This window comes from Schistocerca serialis, chromosome 2 (genome assembly GCF_023864345.2).
Source record: "Schistocerca serialis cubense isolate TAMUIC-IGC-003099 chromosome 2, iqSchSeri2.2, whole genome shotgun sequence".
In the NCBI taxonomy this organism is placed as follows: domain Eukaryota; kingdom Metazoa; phylum Arthropoda; class Insecta; order Orthoptera; family Acrididae; genus Schistocerca; species Schistocerca serialis.
The window spans coordinates 688,682,557-688,701,950 of record NC_064639.1 but is presented as its reverse complement, the minus strand read 5'-3'; the positions used below and the strand labels follow the sequence as shown (position 1 = coordinate 688,701,950).

Genomic DNA, 19,394 nt, shown 5'->3' with positions numbered 1-19,394 from the left:
TAATGTTTATTTAGCAACTGGTGATATTCCACCTTTCTATGTTCCATGCTGTGGGAGGCACTTTGGATACTATGTTAGCTGGTGTTTGAATTCTCTTACTGAACTGCTTCAGACAGTGAACATTATGAACTCTTTACAGATATTGATAATACCAATAACAGCTAAACTGTTTATTCATATATACCCTGTGGCCATCTTGTTATGATATAAACTGAACATTGTCAAAGATTGGAATATCAAAATTATCTAGCTCACTTCATGAAAGAATTAGTACTACACTCCCAAAAAAGAAAAAAAACAAGCTTCACAATTTGAACAAATCAATAATGTGTTGGTCCACTTCTGGTCTTATGCAAGGATTTATTCAGCTTGGCATTGATTGGTAGATTTGTTGGATGGACTCCTGAGGGAGATCTAACATTTCAGTTGTAACATTTCAGCTGGATGATGCCATGAAAGCCGTACACAGCACCTTGGAAAGCTTGTTGCCACCAGGTCCATACCACAACTCAGGAGTCAAGGCCAGAAAGACGTTCACCTCCCAATCTGTGAAAAGCTTTTGGATTGTGCAAATGAGAACAAGATGTTCCATAAGAGAATTGTAACTAGTGATGAGAGGTGGTTATGATGTTGAGACCAATGTTCAATCTTCACAATTGGTCAGAAAAGGTTCTCCAAGACCAAAACAACTCATCAGGTCAGACCAAATGTCAAAGCCTTGCTGATAGTTTCTTTGACTTTGAAGGATTAGTTCATGATGAATTTGTGCCAAAGGGACAAACTGTTAATTGATGGTACTATTGGGATGTGTTGTGATGCCTGTGAGAAAATGTGAGAAGGAAACGGCCTGAAATGTGGTGAGACAATTCGTGGCTCTTGCATAAAATAACCCACACATTCATCCTTATTGGTGTGTGATTATTGCACAAAAATGAAATCACTGTACTGCCTCATTCTCCATACTCTCCAGAGCTGGACCCCGACAACTTTCTTTATTTCCAAAGTTGAAAACCCCGTTGAAAGGATGCAGATCTGCAATGATAGATGAGACAAAAGAAAATTCACCAATGGCACTTTGCACAATCCAGCAAGAGGTGTACCAAGACTGCTTCTGGAAATGGAAATAGCATTGGGTGTGGGAAGGAGACCATGTAGAATAAGTAAAAGGTAAGACTAGAAAAATTTTGTGGACAAGTTCTGGAATTTTTTGAGCAGACCTCATATCAATATGCATCCAAAAGTTAAAACAGATTTGTCAGATTCTTTAAGTAAGTTTGTAATTGGTATGGATGCAAATGAAATGCTAAATCTGTCTTGTAGCATAGTGAAACGCCAGATGACAGAGGTCCTGAATTGTAAGAAGCGATTCTGGAACAACAGTTTTATGTGGATAATCTTCCTGGTAACCCTTCTGCCTACCAAAACAGAGCAAGAGCAAGATCCAATATAGACAATACACTCACAACTGTATCAGCTTGTAGCTACAGTCAACAGTGGGATGTCACCTCAGGACAGACAACTAGCAATCATAATCTGATAAAATATTGCCTCACTAGGGAGGTACAAGGAGCAACACAGAAATCTTTCATTAAAAGTGGTAAGAAATTTTGGAAAAATAAACTAGAATTTCTTTGTCCAAAGTACATTTTTCCACCCCTGATAGAACCAGGAGGTAAAGTTGACAAAAAAGTGAAAAAAAATTGAATTATCGAACACTATTCAGAAACTAATGAAAGAGGTTGTGCCAATGGAGAAACATGTCAGTACAGCACAACTGACCCCTCAGAGCTCAGAACTTACTGAGCTTAGAAGACAAGTATGGAAGGCATGAAGAATATATCAAAGAAGAATTTAGACTGATGCAACTACAAGAGAGGTATAATCTGAGATATGGTCTGTCAGATAAGCTAGCTGGAAGAGGTTTGTTCTTGAAAACCTGGTGATAGATCCCTGGTGCATGCCCTATAAAATTATAACTGAAAAAATAAGATTGCTTACTGCTTTATCCACAATCTGACTGAAGGCCAGATGACACAAAAACTTGAAGGAGTCTGCTGAAGTTCTCCTTCAAGTTCTTCTTCCAGCTGGTGATGAAAAAGAGGACACTGAATGTCACAAAAAAACAGAGAGGAGCTCGAAGTGCCTTATGATGATATAGTTGTGATATTCCCATGTACTGATATAGAGCTCACTGACATCCTTTGTGATATGAAAATGAAAGGAGCGTCTGATCCCAATGGTATACCAGATGAGGTAATACAATCATTAAGTCCCAACGGAGTTCCTTAAATAAGCAGGTTAATTAATGAATGCATTATCCAGGAGCACTTTCAAAATTGGCGGAAAATGGCAGAAGTGTTCATTACAGAAAAGAGAGAAGATAAAGAGCCCATACTTTCCAAATCATACCAGCCTATTTGCCTAATAAATGTACTTGGTAAGACCAAAAAGCACTAATTAATAGATTATCCTTCATTCTTTAAAACATTAAGGGAAATGGGTTGCCCAAGAATGTTATACTGCTGGCTTACGGATTACTCCAAAGATTGATATGTGACATTACCGAGTCCCACATCAACAGTTACCAAATGTAATACAAAAAGACACCCTCAGGCCTCTGTCTGCAGTCCTGAATTTTGGGACATTAAGTTAGAACTACTTCTCTCTAGATTACAAAGCAGTCAAGAATTGTTACATATGCTGATGATTTGTTACTTTTATTTCACACCAACAGTCAAGATTTGCTAGAAAATGAGGACAGCAAACTCAATGGAAACATGTATGAGTGGTGCTCACAGGTGTTACTGAAAGGAAAACTTTTTAGGGATCTATCAATTAAAATAATCCAGGATAGAATCTGAAAGCATACTATCAACAGGAGTGCACCTTGACAAACACTAGCATTCAACATCCACAAAGTAATTATAGCAGGGAAAGGGAATTGTATCATTAATAAAATTATTTAAAAAAATTAATAATATGGGACAAAGGTAGTTTCATCTCCCCCTGAATCTAATTAGACTGTACCATAACTCTATATTAACAGCAGTTGTGGGCCATGGTGCAAGTATTTGGGTACACAGGTTATGACTGGTCAAATCTTTTGCTGCAATATGAGAAGTTCAGTGAAGATTTCTGCTATGATGCTGTGAAGCCTTCAGCATGACATCTACAGACATCCTGACTATATTAATGGATCTATTGTCCACTGGAACTACAAATAAGAAAAGGGACTGTCATCTATTGGCTGAATGAGATTAAAAAATATATATATGGAAGTCCCAATGAAGTGGCAACAAAGCTAGTAGTAATAAAGATTTTAATATTTGTTTAATGTAATGGTAGCAGTGATGGAATTCATCAGACACAGGAAGGAGAATGTTTCAGTTTGTTCCTGACACAACTGAAAGGCTTCAGATGATACATTTTGAACCAATTAGGGGACTTGTCCACTATCTTTCTGGGCATGGGCTGTATCCTATGTATCTCAATAGAATTGGTAAAAAAGCACCAATCAGGCTTGATTACGTCCTATTGAAATGTTCCCTAGTTGAAGATATGGCAAAGACTGGTAGGCAGTTTTAAGACATAAATTAAGCTCTGATTGTGATATAATTAAGAGTAAAAGGTCTTTAATACCTTAAATCTTGTCGTTGATACTGTCTCAGAAAGTACAAGGCACAACTACAGCTAACAGACACTGTAGCAGAGATGACTTAAGGCCCGTGTATAAGTGTGGGGAACTGTATAATAACTTGGCCCTGTAACAGAATGAGTGAAGGAAGGTGGTCACAAGCGTACCCAAGGAGACTGAGAAGAATCAGTGAAGTATATGTGATGCACTTTGATCTGTCACCATGCTGCCTGGAGGCAGCAAAATATTGCTGGACTTGATGGGGTGACCAATCTGGTATGGAAAATTGAGAGAAACTAGATACATTTCATTAGTAGTAAATTGTATGTGTGTCCATCTCTGACAACCATAAACAGAAACGCTAATCATATGTGTTCATAGCAGACATATTAATATTAGTGTTAGTAATACTAAAATAATTTTCAGTAGTAGTAACATTTGCTGAAGAAAGAAAAAAAATCTAGGCAGTGGTAGTAGTATTGGCAACTTTTTTGTTATAAATGTAATAGTCATAGTGCTTGTTATTGTACCAGTAGTATATGCTGTCAGAACACTAGTAATAACAACAGGTATAATCATAACTGTAAATTAGTGAAGATAGTTTGAAATAATGAAAACCTATGACTCTCTTTTTGTCACAATAAAGGAAGACCAGACTAAGGGTCAACAGAGATGCCACAGAAAAACTGTAGGTAGCCATTCAAAAGTTAGAGCGGTAGTAACAGAAAGAAATAAAGAGGAGGAAAAATACTATTATCAACAATGTAAACTTAATTCAATGTTCAGAACAATAAACAAATCAAATTTAAAAAAGGAGGATAGTAGATTATAATAGAAATTCACATATAAATAATTCTATATGCAATGGTCCAATGTTGTAATCAAGAAAGTGGACTGTTATAAATAAATAAATAATAATGACTTTTGGAGCTGTCATCCTCCTCCTTTTTGTCTCAATCCTCTTCAATGACTGTCTGTCACAATCACCCATCACAGACATTAGTCTGCATTGTGACTTAGTGGATGATGTTTTCCCATTTTCCTAATATGTTGTATAAACCTTTGATATGATGTCTCTCGAAACACAGAATACTTCAGCTATTTTGGTTACAGAAGCACTCATCATACAAGCACCAACAATTCGCCGACATTTGAAATCACTTAGCCCCAACAGAATGCACTCACAGCTACACAGAAAATTGTTCTGACCATGACTGACCCTTTCAAGATATTAAGGACATTACATTGCACAGGTGCCATCTGTGGTCAAATACAAAAGTGCAACCTGCAGACTTGGCTGGCATCTGCATTGTTTTCTCAGAGTGTTTCCATATTTTATTCCAAGTCTTGTGTGAAGCAGATGCAAGGGAATGAAGTTATTAAGGACACAAAATTCTGTACTACACTCTTTAGGCAGAGTCATGGAGTTCAGGAGCTCTTAACAAGATCTTCTTGCTCCATTGAATCATTTGTTATAGCATTACTCCTGCAGTGCTACAGCTGAACTTTCTCCACCCAAACATATGTCCCTCAATGTGCAGCTACTTTCCTCATTCCATTGGACAGGTTCCTCCAGATTCCAGTGTCACTGTACACTGTCACCCTCATGATCTGTTTTGTAATGGCCTCCACCTCCCACTCTCTAGACAAAATGCTTTCTTTTTTATCCTGTTACATGAATTTTAGGAAATTATTAAAGCTTGACATTTAGTTACGATTTAAATCTTTGTTCTTCTTTTGACATCTAGTAACTTATGAAGTCAAGAATGAGTTACAGAAAATCACCACTTGATGTAGCAACTAGAAGAAAATCCTAAAAAAAGAAAAATCTTATGTGCTACATTCAGTGGGAAACCACCCCCCTCGTGGGGCCATCTGCATTGCCACCAATGCTGCCCCCACCAGTCAGCCCGCATGCCATTTATTAGTTTCTTTCGTTAATCGATTCGACTGAATCGAGTTGTCGAGTAATTGTACTTTCCTATGTAGCACACGTGTCTGAGTCATCATATTTTATACGTTTCTGTCTGGCACATAGGGATCAACTTAATGGCTTAGCTCTGTTGAACACTCACCCTGACATTGATTGTCCTATTGATGGTGTAATTGACCAATTTGCCAGGAAGAATAGGCACATAGAATTCATCATTTAAGGAAGAGAACCACAATTGTAACTTTTTTTTATGCTGTCATAAGATGGCGTTGTCTTCTATATGTGTGCAATCAGTTTAAATAAAACTTTCTTAAGCTTTGGATGTGACTTGATTCTTTTTTATTACAGTGAAAGTGAAGGTAGCTCAAGATGTCTTTACCGCCTCCTCCTCGAGGTTTTTCTGTGTCCGCCACTGCATCTAACACTATGGGTAAAGATCTTCCACACAGATAACATTAACAGTTAAAAAGCAAATAATTAGCAACTTTTGGCTGATTTAAAACTTTGTGTTGGACTTGTCGACATCTGCAGAAACTTTTCATCGAAGGGACAAAATTCAAAACTTGTCATTTTTTATATTACTGATTTGGTGAGCTTAAAAATGTGTTAGGCCCCAGGAACTAAATTTGACAAAAAGTGCTCCAAATTTGTTGTATCTTAAGAGATGAATACTTATCTACTTAGCACATTTATGGTAGATTACTTTGGTACCTAAATGGTAAGCATATTTCATTAGAACATGAAAGTACACCTCTTTATCTTATTAATATGAATGCAGATGCCACTTTTTGACTCAACAATCTGAAATTGCATCATCATATGACTAAATCCAGTGTATCTATTGAGTTATGACATAAAATTAGAAAATAGCCACACAATAAGAATTTATTCCTACTCCCATAATATTACAAATACAAATGCAAATGTTTTATTCCACCATTGAGAATATTTACATGTTATTGGTGTTGTCAGTGTTAATACAATAATAATAAAATATAAACTTTGACATGACAAATGTTATTAACTACAATATAATAATCCTAGATGGATACAATACACATTTGTGCATATATCTGTGGTGTCACCGCCAGACACCACACTTGCTAGGTGGTAGCCTTTAAATCAGCCGCGGTCCGCTAGTATACATCGGACCCGCGTGTCGCCACTATCAGTGATCGCAAACTGAGCGCCGCCACACTGCATGTCTAGAGAGATGTCCTAGCACTCGCCCCAGTTGTACAGCCGACTTTGCTAGTGATGGTTCATAGACAAATTACGCTCTCATTTGCCGAGACGATAGTTAGCATAGCCTTCAGCTACGTCATTTGCTATGACCTAGCAAGGCGCCATTATCAATTGCTATTTATCTTGTAATGCATGTACCGTCAGACCGATGTTCACCAATTATGGATTAAAGTTAAGTATTCCAGAAGCTACATACTATTTTTGCTGCTATAAAGACCTTGTCCTGTTCCAGACCTCACGCCATCCTGTGTGAGCTTAAACGCGTGCCTTTCGGCTACGTCATAGTGGATTGGCTGTCTTGCCAGTCCACAACAATATCAATAACAACAAGAAGTTTCCTTAGAGATCAATTACAAAATAAATGAACTACATAGTAAAGTGAATGACAAATAAAGAATAAAACAGATAATTAACAATTAGTACATGAAACAGTAATAAAATAGTTGAACAGCATGGCATATGTATAGTTTGCAGTTAATTTATAATTCATTCTCATAAGGAAAGTCGGTCATTTGTCACATACTCAAGGAACTCTTGAGCGGAGTAAATTACTTTACTTTTGACCCACCTCAAAAGGCTAATTTTAAATTTATTTACTGGCACTGTGTGGGCATTTTCAGGTAATTTGTTGAAGTAGACAGGACCAAGATATTTGTAGCTGTTACGTGTCTTTGCAAGCCTAGTAAATGGCATGTTAACTGTATGTCCACTTCTTATGTTATGGTCATGAACTGTTCTCCTTAAGTCAAATTTACTCAGATTCTCTTTAACAAAGACAAGACAGTTGTAAATATAAATGCCAGGTACTGTCATTTTATTCAGTTTCTTGAAATAATCTTGACATGATTCATATGGGCTAAGTTCTGCTATGCACCTTATGGCTTTCTTTGCCATTTAAACACTAATTTTGAGCCTATGGAATTGCCCCACAATAGTATTCCATAACTCAGGTGTGAATGGAATAATGCAAAACATGCATATAACAGATGTTCTTTACTGACACTGCTCCTCAGCTTGTACAGCAATTATAGGGCATGTGCCAATTTACCACATATCTTCCCAGTGTGGGAATCCCAGATGAGCTTTTGATCTATATGAAATCCTACTAATTTTACCGTTTTGTTATCATGACTGGGAGCATTCATATTGAATACAATAGCTTCAGTTTTACTATCATTCTTCTGCAGTACATTTGCCTCAAACCAAGTAGTGCATCTCTCCATTGCCACTGCCATGCTGTTTTGCACATTTTCAAGATTGATAACATATCACATGTGATGAGTGTTGTGTCATCAGCATATTGCACTGTACCACATGATACAACTACAGATAGATCATTTATATAAATAATGAAGAGGAAAGGTCCAGTAACAGATGCTTGAGATACGCCCTTGACAACTGGGAGACATTCTGACATCTGATTATTTACCTTAACTAACTGTTTTCTATTGTCCAAGTATGACTGTATTAGACATAAAGCATTCTCTCTCACTTCACGGTGGTAGAGTTTTTTTTATGAGAATATTGTGGGAGACCATATCAAAAGCTTTCCTGAGGTCCAACAGTGTTGCACAGATAATATCTTTATTCTCAAAACAATTGTATATTTCTGCTACCATTCTCTCAACTGCTTTGACTATATGCGTGCAGTATTCTATTATTTTTTCATATTATGGATATAAGTGATATTGGTCGATAGTTACCTGGTGATGCTATATCTCCTTTCTTATGTACTGGTTTAACTACAGATATTTTAAACACTCTTCATTTAAAATTTTGTTGATTATTTTAGTCAGTGGCATTACAATTTGATTTCTGATATATTTAATAACATAATTTGATAGACCTTAGTAATCCTCTGCTCTAGAATTACTGAGCTTAGCTATTGATTCATTGACCATATTCTCAGTTACATAAGTCCAGTGAAAGCTGTCTGTCTGCTTACGGTTCAGTAAGTGACTCTGCCTTACTCACATTCTCCATTATGCTGTTATCCGACTGACAATGACAAAACGCTCATTTAGAATATCAGGTGGAATTGGTGTCTGGTATACTTTACCATCACAGTTAGTTTCTGTTTTAATAATTTCTCGTGCAACTTTGCATTTATTCACTGAGTTCAGTATATATGTATCATTTGCTTTGCACTTAGCTGTCTTGATTTCAGACCTTTAAATCTCTTTCACTTTCACATATATTTCCTTGTCAGTATTATTGTGGTTGGACCTATCATGATAGAGTAGCATTATGATTCTAATTCTACTTAGTTGTAGGGTGTACCAGCGTCTTAGATTTTGTAGTTTGATGTAACAATTTGCTTTGATATTTTCTTGCAGCATTTAGGACAACATGCTTCAAAATTTTTGGTTAATAGTTCTAGAAATTTGTTAGAGATTCATTTGCACCTGCAGTGGTTGTTATTTTATCCCATTTTATTAAATCCAGTTTACTTGTCAACTTGTTTAGCTTCGATTCGTTAATTGGTCTTATAATTTTACTACAGTCTGTGGAAGTTTCAGTTGCTTTGCTGTTAAGAGTTTATCTTAGTCATAGTCTCTCATGATCTGAAATGCCTAGCTTGATTGTGTTGAATTCTGTTTTGTTTAGACGAAACTTAGAAATTATATTATCTAGACATGCTTCCTGTCTTGTGGATTTGTCATTTATGCAACTGAAGTTGAGGGATCTTAATGTATTTAGCAAGCTATCAATCTTTCTATTCTTAAACCTAATGCCTATATTGATATCAACATATATTAGTGTTTGTAATTTTTGTGTTTGAGTAGCAAAAATATCAGTTTCTCCAGAAGCTCCACAAACAGGTCTTCATTGTGTTTTTTTGGTAGGGGGGGGGGGAGGGGGGGGGGATGGGGTGGTATACTGAAACTATTATAATTTCCTGGTTTGGCAACATTATGGCTACAGCTTCAAATTTTGCTTCTATGCACAGTCCACTTACATCTATAACTTCATAGATTAGAGTCACACTATTAACCTGAAACTGAAAATTAAAAGTCAGAATGATTGATAAAATCCTATGAGATAGCAGTAACAATGCCACATTAATAGGTCTTTAAGTGGAGAAACATGGAATAAACTTCTGAAAAGGCTTATTCAACTTTGATGTCATCTGTAACACTTGGTTTGTTTCTGGAATTTTCACGTCTGTTCATGTTTAAAAATTTAATACATTTATTTCATGATTTGTATTTTTCATGTGGAATATGTGACATTTGCCTGCTTTATTTCTTCGTTGATAGTCCTGAGTGTCGACATACTGCATTGTTATATTGGCTGAAAAATGGGGGGTAGTTCAACACTGACTACTGTAAATGATGTAGCTGACAGTTGCACATTTGCTTTTCAGAGCTCTTTACTTTCACTGTTCACAACTCCACAATATTACACAGTTATATGGTCAGCTTACTACTGGTTAACTTTTGATAAAACTCATTAATAGTTGCAGGCAAATGTCAGCATACTGCTACAATAATTTACTGTTGAACAGTATGAGCAATTAAAACCTAACCACACAGTTCTTGCAGAATAATATGGTACATGTGACACTATTGAACAGACACTGTCATTGTTCTAACACTCAGCCTATTTGTGTTACACTTATTTCATGGTTAAGTTGATACATTGTTGTTGATCTAATCAATGCAGGTTTCTCATCTAAAAATCAGCTGTGGACTGACTGTCTCGGGACCAAAAATTGGGCCTTCATATATCCTCACGATAATAGACACTGGAACTACACATTGCTTAAGTTACAGAAATTACAATTAAAACATAACTCATTCAGTTAACTGAATACTTCGAAAACTTCCTTCTTTTTAACATTTTCTTCTCCCACAAAGGTCAGGCTGAATTATTTGTTTAAATAATGAAGTTAACAGATATAGTTGTGCAAACAATACTTTTGGCAAACCTAGTAATTATTTTGGAATTAATTAAGGGCTGGATTTGCTATCACGTTTTCGAATAGAGCCAAATAAATATTTAAAGAATCCTTGTAGTTCTTCTTCCAAATTTTTATAATTAGTACAAAATTTATATTTGTTTATAAGTGAACAATAGAATTTAAGTAACAAAACAATTATTGATTTCACCCTACAACAAAAGATATTAACTAGGAATAGTCAAATAAATTAGGAAATTAATGACATACACAAAACTAAGCACAAAATAAAACCTGGTGGTATATTCTTTAAGACTGAGGGCCAACCTTTCTCTTTTATGGAAATGCAAATTATACTCATGTATGTTAATGCAAAAATGAAAATAAAATGAATTTAAGAAGGCAGATGGCAAAACAAGAGATGAAGTAAAGAGATTCCAGCTTGCTACATCACAATCAGCATACCTGAAGTAGGAAAACATATTTTTTGAAAGCTATTTCTTTTTGGGATTGATTAGGAAAAATATAGCCCAGAGCTAGTATATGACTAGATTAATATTTCAACTGCTGAGTTTGAGATTATGTATAGGTGTTAACACCTACAATATAGCATGGGTGTGTTTTCCAAGTGCACTACAATAGCTGTCTCATGTGAAACTGAATGCAGAATCAACAAGGGATTATGGGGTTCTCTTTTCCACAGATGAATCTTAAACTACAGTTGCGGCACAGAAGCGGCTCATGGGCCCCAAGGATTCACGGCATCATATTATGACATGACATCACCTCTCGCACTAGGATGAAAGACCAGCTCCTCTCTGCAGTTCAGTTAGGGCTGAATGATGAAAAGGGCTGAATGAGGAACTGACAAAAAAAGATCAAAGACATTATTCTGTCATTTTTCTGAAACTGTTCACATCCATCTTCATTGTAGCTCAGCATTAAAACCACAGTAACACTAAGAACTGGCATAATTTTACATGAACAGAATCTGAACAAAGAAAGTCCAAGTTATGTAGTGAATGCTAAAGTTACAATACTTTTCATCTTGGGTGGTAAAGTTAAATGTGTAGTTCAGTGGAGTTGCAATGATTGACAGAAATTTGAGAGAATTCTTTAATGAATAAAAAGATTGTATTCATATTCCAGGAGGGAGCAAGTGCCCTCCCCCTTTCCTGTTGATGCTTATGGCTGGACTGGAACCTGAACCCAGAATGTTGCCTTTCAGTGTGCAGTTCTAGGTCTGAATCTCAGTCAAGCACACAGTTTTAACTCCACTAGGAAATATCACAGATGTGTGCACTTTGCTGAAGAGTGACATATACATTCTAATAGATACATGTGTTAGACGTTTCTTTAAAACTTTTTTTTTTTTTTTTTTTTTTTTTTTTTTTTTAAGAATGGAGTATACAACAATAGAAAATCCATTCCTGGATAGAATATTTGTCTACAATTACTTACGCAATGTATTGAGTAAATATAAGAAAAGGCTGCAGAAAATGTGTGAGATCAACTGGATTTTTTATCACTAGAGCATCCTGTAGCTCTTCAAAGGTTCCATTTCCTGGTAGTTTCATATTTTTCTTCCTGTAACACCAAATCCCAAAAAAGTTGAAACATCTATTGCAAAGATTTATGATAAAAACTAACAAATTCAGTGACAAACATACAATAAAACAATTTTTTTGTGTTGTTCCTTCACTGACAGTGGGCAAAGGACATTTTAAAAAGTCAGAAAGTTTGAATGAGCATGGGTCACCTTGTGCTTTTTTTCTGCATTGGTCTAAGGATATTTGTTTATTTACAGAAGAAGCTTGAAAATAAATGTTTATTTAGTCTCATACTCACTGTTCATTGTATTAAGAGCTCTCATTCATCACCCGTATGCCAGAATAGCATGTCAATGGAGAGAATGAGGTGGAAATAACATATATTTTAGGTAACACAAGAAACAGTGAATGTATGTACTACAGGGGTACGAAATGAGTTTTCAATGGTAACAACAATAAATGCCAAGATACTAGTAAATAAACATTGTGATTAGTAAGAAAAGCAAAAAGTCTAATAAAGCTTTACTCTGGGAGCTACAGGTTTTTCATTCCAAGAATGAATAAATGAGAAGAGGAGAAATGTTGTAATAGAACATTGTTAAAAGAAGAGTGAGGCAATTGTATGGATAATAGAATGTATTAGAAAGAGCGGTCAGATACTAAAGTAGGTCATTTCAATGAAAAAGATCCAAGTGAGTTAGAGTTATTAAATTTTTACCACAGAAACAAAAAGATATACAGGAGGGTGCTGATTGCAGCAAAAAGTCACATAATGAAAAAATAATATATAATGCAGAGAATAAAAGCAAAGCAGTCTGGGATGTTATAAAACAGGAAATGAAGTGAATATAATAGAGGGAAACACTCCACGTGGGAAAAATATATCTAAAAACAAAGACGATGTAACTTACCAAACGAAAGAGTTAGTATGTTGATAGAGACACTAACGAACACAAACACACACACAAAATTCAAGCTTTCGCAACCCACGGTTGCTTCATCAGGAAAGAGGGAAGGAGAGGGAAAGACAAAAGGATGTGGGTTTTAAGGGAGAGGGTAAGGAGTCATTCCAATCCCAGGAGCGGAAAGACTTACCTTAGGGGGAAAAGGGACAGGTATACACTCACACACATACACACACATATACATCCGCACATATACAGACACAAGCAGACATATTGTAAAGGCAAAGAGTTTGGGCAGAGGTTTCAGTCGAGGCGGAAGTACAGAGGCAAAGATGTTGTTGAATGACAGGTGAGGTATGAGCGGCAGCAACTTGAAATTAGCGGAGGTTGAGGCCTGGTGGGTAACGGGAAGAGAGGATAAATTGAAGGGCAGGTTCCCGTCTCCGGAGTTCTGATAGTTTGGTGTTAGTGGGAAGTATCCAGATAACCCGGACGGTGTAACACTGTGCCAAGATGTGCTGGCCGTGCACCAAGGCATGTTCAGCCACAGGGTGATCCTTCATAACCTCTTGGTTCATCCCTATGAAATCCCCAAACCACCTTCCCTACCCTCTGGCTCCTACCCTTGTAACTGCCCCCAGTGTAAAACCTGTCCCATGCACCCTCCCACCACCACCTACTCCAGTCCTGTAACCCGGAAAGTGTACACGATCAAAGGCAGAGCCACGTGTGAAAGCACCCACGTGATTTACCAACTGACCTGCCTACACTGTGAAGCTTTCTATGTGGGAATGACCAGCAACAAACTGTCCATTCGCATGAACGGACACAGGCAGACAGTGTTTGTTGGTAATGAGGATCACCCTGTGGCTAAACATGCCTTGGTGCATGGCCAGCAGATAAGCATTGTTTATGGTCTACTAAGGTCAGGGCCTCATTTACAAAATCAGAGATGGCAATTCACTGAACTGCCATCAGTTACATTTACAGAAACTGTGCTGCGATTTTGAGCAGAGATTATTTTTTTCTATAAAATGAACCAACCTATCATGAAATATTTTTTCTGATATTTTAGAAAAGCTGGATAGTAGAGAGATTGGTCTGTAATTTCTTACTGCTATTATTTGACACTTTTTAAACAGAGGCACTTTTTAAACAGGACATTTGCTATTTTCAACTTTTCAGAAAAAATTCCAGTAGCCAGTGAAGAATTACAAACATCTGCAAAAGGTTTTGCTATTATAGCCATCAAGGGTGCTATCAATTCCAGACGAAAATTTTTATTTCAGTTCCCTTATGACATTTGATACTTCTTTCTCATCCACTGGATATAAAAAAGACACTTAGTTAAACTGGAACTTGTTGTTTCCAAGCATTTGGTGGATGAATTTTGATAATATTTTCTGCTAATTCTGTAAAGTAAGAGTTAAATTTATTTACAACTTTTTTGGGTCTGATATTTTGGTTGAGTTTTCCAGAAAGTCAAAATTGTGGTGTTCTTCACAATGTTTTCCCATTTCTTTTCTTACTATGTCTCATATAGCCTTCATTTTGTTTGGGGCACTTTTTATAGAATTCTCGTTTGTCAGTTTCTTAGACATTTTAATGACTTTAAGAGATGCTTATATCTCCTACAACAAGCATCAAAATCTGGTGCTTTTTCTGTTTGTTTTGATGCTTTGTATAAAAATCTCTTTTTTAAAAGTGTTATCAGTATGGCTAGTGTGAGCCAATTACTTCTCTTATTTTTCTGCATTATTTTCTCTCTTTTTTGGGGGGGGGGGAAGGGGACATAGTTCAAAGTAATAGCAGAAGATGTTGCTGAAAATATCAAACTTTTCATTTGTGCCTGCAATGTTGTAAACTTCTTCCCATGAAAAATGGGAAGAAGTTGACAACATTGCAGGCACAAATGAAAAGTTTGATGGTTTCAGTAACATCTTCTGCTATTACTTCTGTCTGGTTAGTAAATACAGGAAGGAATGTATCTTTTGTTCATTTTAGTTCCTAGCAACAGCTGATACAAACTGTTTCGAAAACTGACAATGATTTTTTAGTTCTACAGAAGTTATTTGTGTGCGCGTGATCCTCAGAGCCTGTATTGAAAGCTTTTGTATTTTATTGACATGGCTTATTTGCAGATATTTGACACCAATGTTGCTCTTATCAATGTTGCTGCTTCTATTTTAGGCTTTAAATTAAAAGTTAAAAGAAGGTTCAAAATATCAGTTTTTGTTTTCTTTCTTTCAGGAAGTCAATATTAAAACCCCACACATAAAGAGATTTTTCACTTTTTTGTTAAGATGTGAAGGCAGGGTAGGTATATTGCCATTTGGAGCCCTATACAAGCAAATAACAGCTACATTTTCAGCTACTAATTCAATTCTGGATGTCCCTAAAACTCTTTCTTTACGTAGATCTTTTGTTAAATGAATAGGTGCAGATTTTATACCATTTTTTATGTACATACAGCTTTCTCCATGGGTCAGTATAGGTCTATAGAAATAGCTACCTAACCCAAAATTTTGCCAACTCAGCATTTTTAGTTTTTCTTCTTCAACCCAATGTTCTGTTATGCAAGGTACAGTAACAAATTTAAGTTTAGTCTCTAGAAGAACTTGAAGTTCACTCACTTTATTTGTCAGTGACTGCACATTTTGAGGAAGCACTGAGAAATTTGCAAAGAGTTAGGGATTTGAAAGTTACTTGTCACATTGTGCGGTGGTTTGCTTCTATGTTGTTCCTTTTCAAGTTACAGGAGGCATCATAAACATTTATCTTGTGTATTTCCCCTTCTGTCTGCCTCTGACTAAAAAAAATCATTTGAATGGGCAAGTGGCACTACTTTCCCCCTAGGCACAGCACTTGATGCTTTTTAGGAATTAATGAAGTACCAAAACTTTAGGGAAGGCATCAGAGATGTTCTTTCGCTTTAATTTTAATTTGATTCCTATGAAGAAATCAAGGTGCAGCAAAAAATATTATAAATGAAGAATTGTGAAATAAATATTATTTACTAATTAAACATGTGCATGAGGTGAGTTGTATACAAAAGCATATTTTATGCAATTTGTTTTTAAAATAACATCAACCAGCTGAGTGTTATTGTTATGCAACCTGATCTCCACACATTTCCATAAAGCACCCATTCCCTTGCATCCATTGAAACATCCATGATGCAGTTATGGCAGATGATCAAAGCTATCACAATATTTTAAATTAAGCTCTGTATCAACACAGAAACTGATGAGAAATAAATGCTTGAAGATAAGTAAATTATGGAATTTTGTTAGAAAATGCAATATGTGCTTCTGTGATCACCATACCTCTACAGTGCTTAAAGACTAAATGACTCAAAGCAAGGTACCAAAGTTGCACAAGGTCCCCTGGGGAAAAAGCTACACTGGAGCAAAATTAGTTTATATGATTTTATTAAATGTTGAACTTACGGATATGGAGAACATTTCAGATCTGCAAACATTATTGAAATTGATATCATACATTGTTTGACTCTGCCACATTAACATTTCAGATGCTAATTTCTCTTGAAATATTTTCCTCGATTAACTTCAGTGAAGACTAATGTTGGTGAAGAAAAGCCATTTTATATGTAAGAGATAATACATTAATTATGCATGCTCCTGACATTGAAATTTTTTTTCTTAAGTAGCACAAGTCATTCAGAAATGTACTGCAAAAATTAGATGCTGTTGTTCTATCATTTAGAACTGATTCATAGGCAATTCATAGGGTACATCTATTCATAAGTTCACACTAACAGAAACATTAGAAGTTAAATAAGTGCACAAGTTGATTACAAACTTACTTTGCAAGCTCCCATAGTGTCTCATGCCTTACACTTCCATCCAAGTGGACATGAAGCTCAACCTGTGGAAAGAGTAGCTTCATGTAATTGAAAATCTATTATTAAAATTATAATTTTTGAATTTAATTGCACCAGATATGATATTAATACTTTGCATTAATTATTCATAGAAATCTCATCTGTAAAACTTAAAGTACTCAGGTTTTCAACTTTCCACATTTCTGTTCATTCTGGGAGCCATTTTTTAAACTGAAAAGAATGGATTTCCAGTTTCATGCTTTTTAAAATTCTTTATTGTTTCCAGTCTCACTCATTAAAATACTGAAAGCTTAATGGCTGTCAAATTGATATCCAGCTTTCTGATGGTAATACTCCATAAAAGAATGTTTTGAACACTAAAGTAAAGAGTAAGCTTCTATTGAACACCTCTTCAAGTTTTATGCCTCTGTCATTATTATAGTTTAAAATTGGTGCAAGTTGAAGCACTGAATGTGATAATGTGATCTGATGAAATAATTGTATCAAGTACATCTTATTAATCTGATTAAAACAGGTGTTTAATGTGGGTTAGTGCAGAGAGGGCATTGTGAGTAGCAAGAAATCATGTGAGGAAGAGAGAGAGAGTGGAGATGAGAGAGTATATCAAGATTAATTTACTAAAACCTAACTGATTATTGTAATAACTACATCGAGAGTTATGAATTTCATTTGAAGTGTGAAGAATGATGAGTTCCTACAGGTCAGTATGCCTTTCTCACAAATAAATAAATGTACCAAGAAAGTACATGTATGAATTAGAAAGATACATGAATCAAAAGAATAGGATGAGAGGATGACACTTTAATTAAATGGATAGAGTAAACGGCTAGGTCAAATCATTATTCAACAGAGTGTTACCACATGGTGAGTACATAATAAATAGTGTGGAAACTTCAAAATTTGTATGTGTCAATACTGATGAGAATTTAAGCTGGAAAAAAGGCATTTTGGAACTCCTAAAACAATTTATTTCAGCCACATTTGCACTTGTAGTCATAACAAATGTTGGGGAGAGAAAAATCAGTAAGCTGGCATATTCTGCTTATTTTCATTCAGTAATGTCCTATGGACTAATGTCCTGGGATAAATAACCTGTAAGAAACAAGTCTTCATTGGTCAAAAATATTTTGTAAGAATAATATGTGGTGTTCATCCACAATTGTCTTGTAGACATCTGTTTAAGGATTTTTAAATGAAATCATTCCAGTTTAGTCTGTCAAAACATTATACATTGCAATTGCAGTTTTGCACATGGTTATTTTCAAGTATTATGGAATGTTGTAACCCACTCAATAATATAAAGCTGTATCATGTTGTGTGAAGTAACTATGTACATCATAGTCTGTTTGTCCTCCAGAGACTCATTTATGCCACACCGCAGTTCTGTCTTGTAGTGATTGCAGCACAGAGACACATATAAAATTTAAGCTTTCTATGTTTGTAGGCCAATTCTGTTGTCTGTGTGGCAAAAGGACTTACACAGTCAAGAAGAAGGATTACAGTTAACATTAATTTTCATAGTGTACTGATTTTTCATTTTTCCAAAATACAGGTGGCTGATAGTGTTCACTGAAATCTTTAAAGTTAAAGTTGCATATATGCTTATTGTAAATATAGTAAGGAATGTTTTGGTAGAATGTAAATAATTTAAGAGTAAAGGTGACGAATCACTGAAAAGTAGAAGTGCTGAGTTGTTGACAGGCATACACAGATACACAGAAGAAAAAGAAAACTTGCAAACTTTCAAAATAAATCCTTTGCCAAGCTAGCGTACACACACACACACACACACACACACACACACACACACACACACACACACACACACACACCTATGCTCTTACAGTGTGACTCATCCTAGAATATTTGCTCAAGTGTGTGGGACCCATACCACATAGTACTAATAGGGGATATTGAATGTATACAGAGAAGGGCAGCACAAATGATCACAGGTCTGTTTTATTCATGGGAGAGTGTCACAGAAATACTGAATGAACTGAACTGAAAGACTCTTGAAGCTAGACATCAACTACCCTGAGAAAGTCTATTAACAAAGTTTCAAGAACTGGCTTTAAATGGTGACTCTAGGAACATACTAAAATCCCCTGCATATCATTCACATAGGGATCATCAGGATAAGATTAGAATAATTACTGCATGTAGAGAGGTATTCAAACAATCATTCTTCCTGCACTCCATACATGAATGGAACAGGAATGAATCCTAATACATTGTACAGTGGGATTTACTCTCTGCACAGTGGTTTGCAGAGTATAGATAGAGATGCAGATGTACCAACTGGATACACAATGCTGGAATTTCAGCAAGGCGAGTGGACTGGTGAGGAATGGGGTTGGGTTG

The 19,394-nt window shown here is 35.8% G+C and overlaps 1 protein-coding gene across 1 annotated transcript in view; it reads right to left on the bottom strand.

Moving 5' to 3' along the window:
* The window catches only part of LOC126456328 (adenosine deaminase-like), a 127,072-nt gene that overhangs the window by 64,451 nt on the left and 43,227 nt on the right, over positions 1 to 19,394 (bottom strand). Inside the window, exons 2-3 of the mRNA XM_050092078.1 lie at positions 16,995 to 17,056; positions 12,175 to 12,300 (exon numbers count right to left, since the gene is read on the bottom strand). Coding sequence (XP_049948035.1) covers positions 12,175 to 12,300; positions 16,995 to 17,056 — 188 coding nt within the window. The remainder of the gene's footprint in view (positions 1 to 12,174; positions 12,301 to 16,994; positions 17,057 to 19,394) is intronic.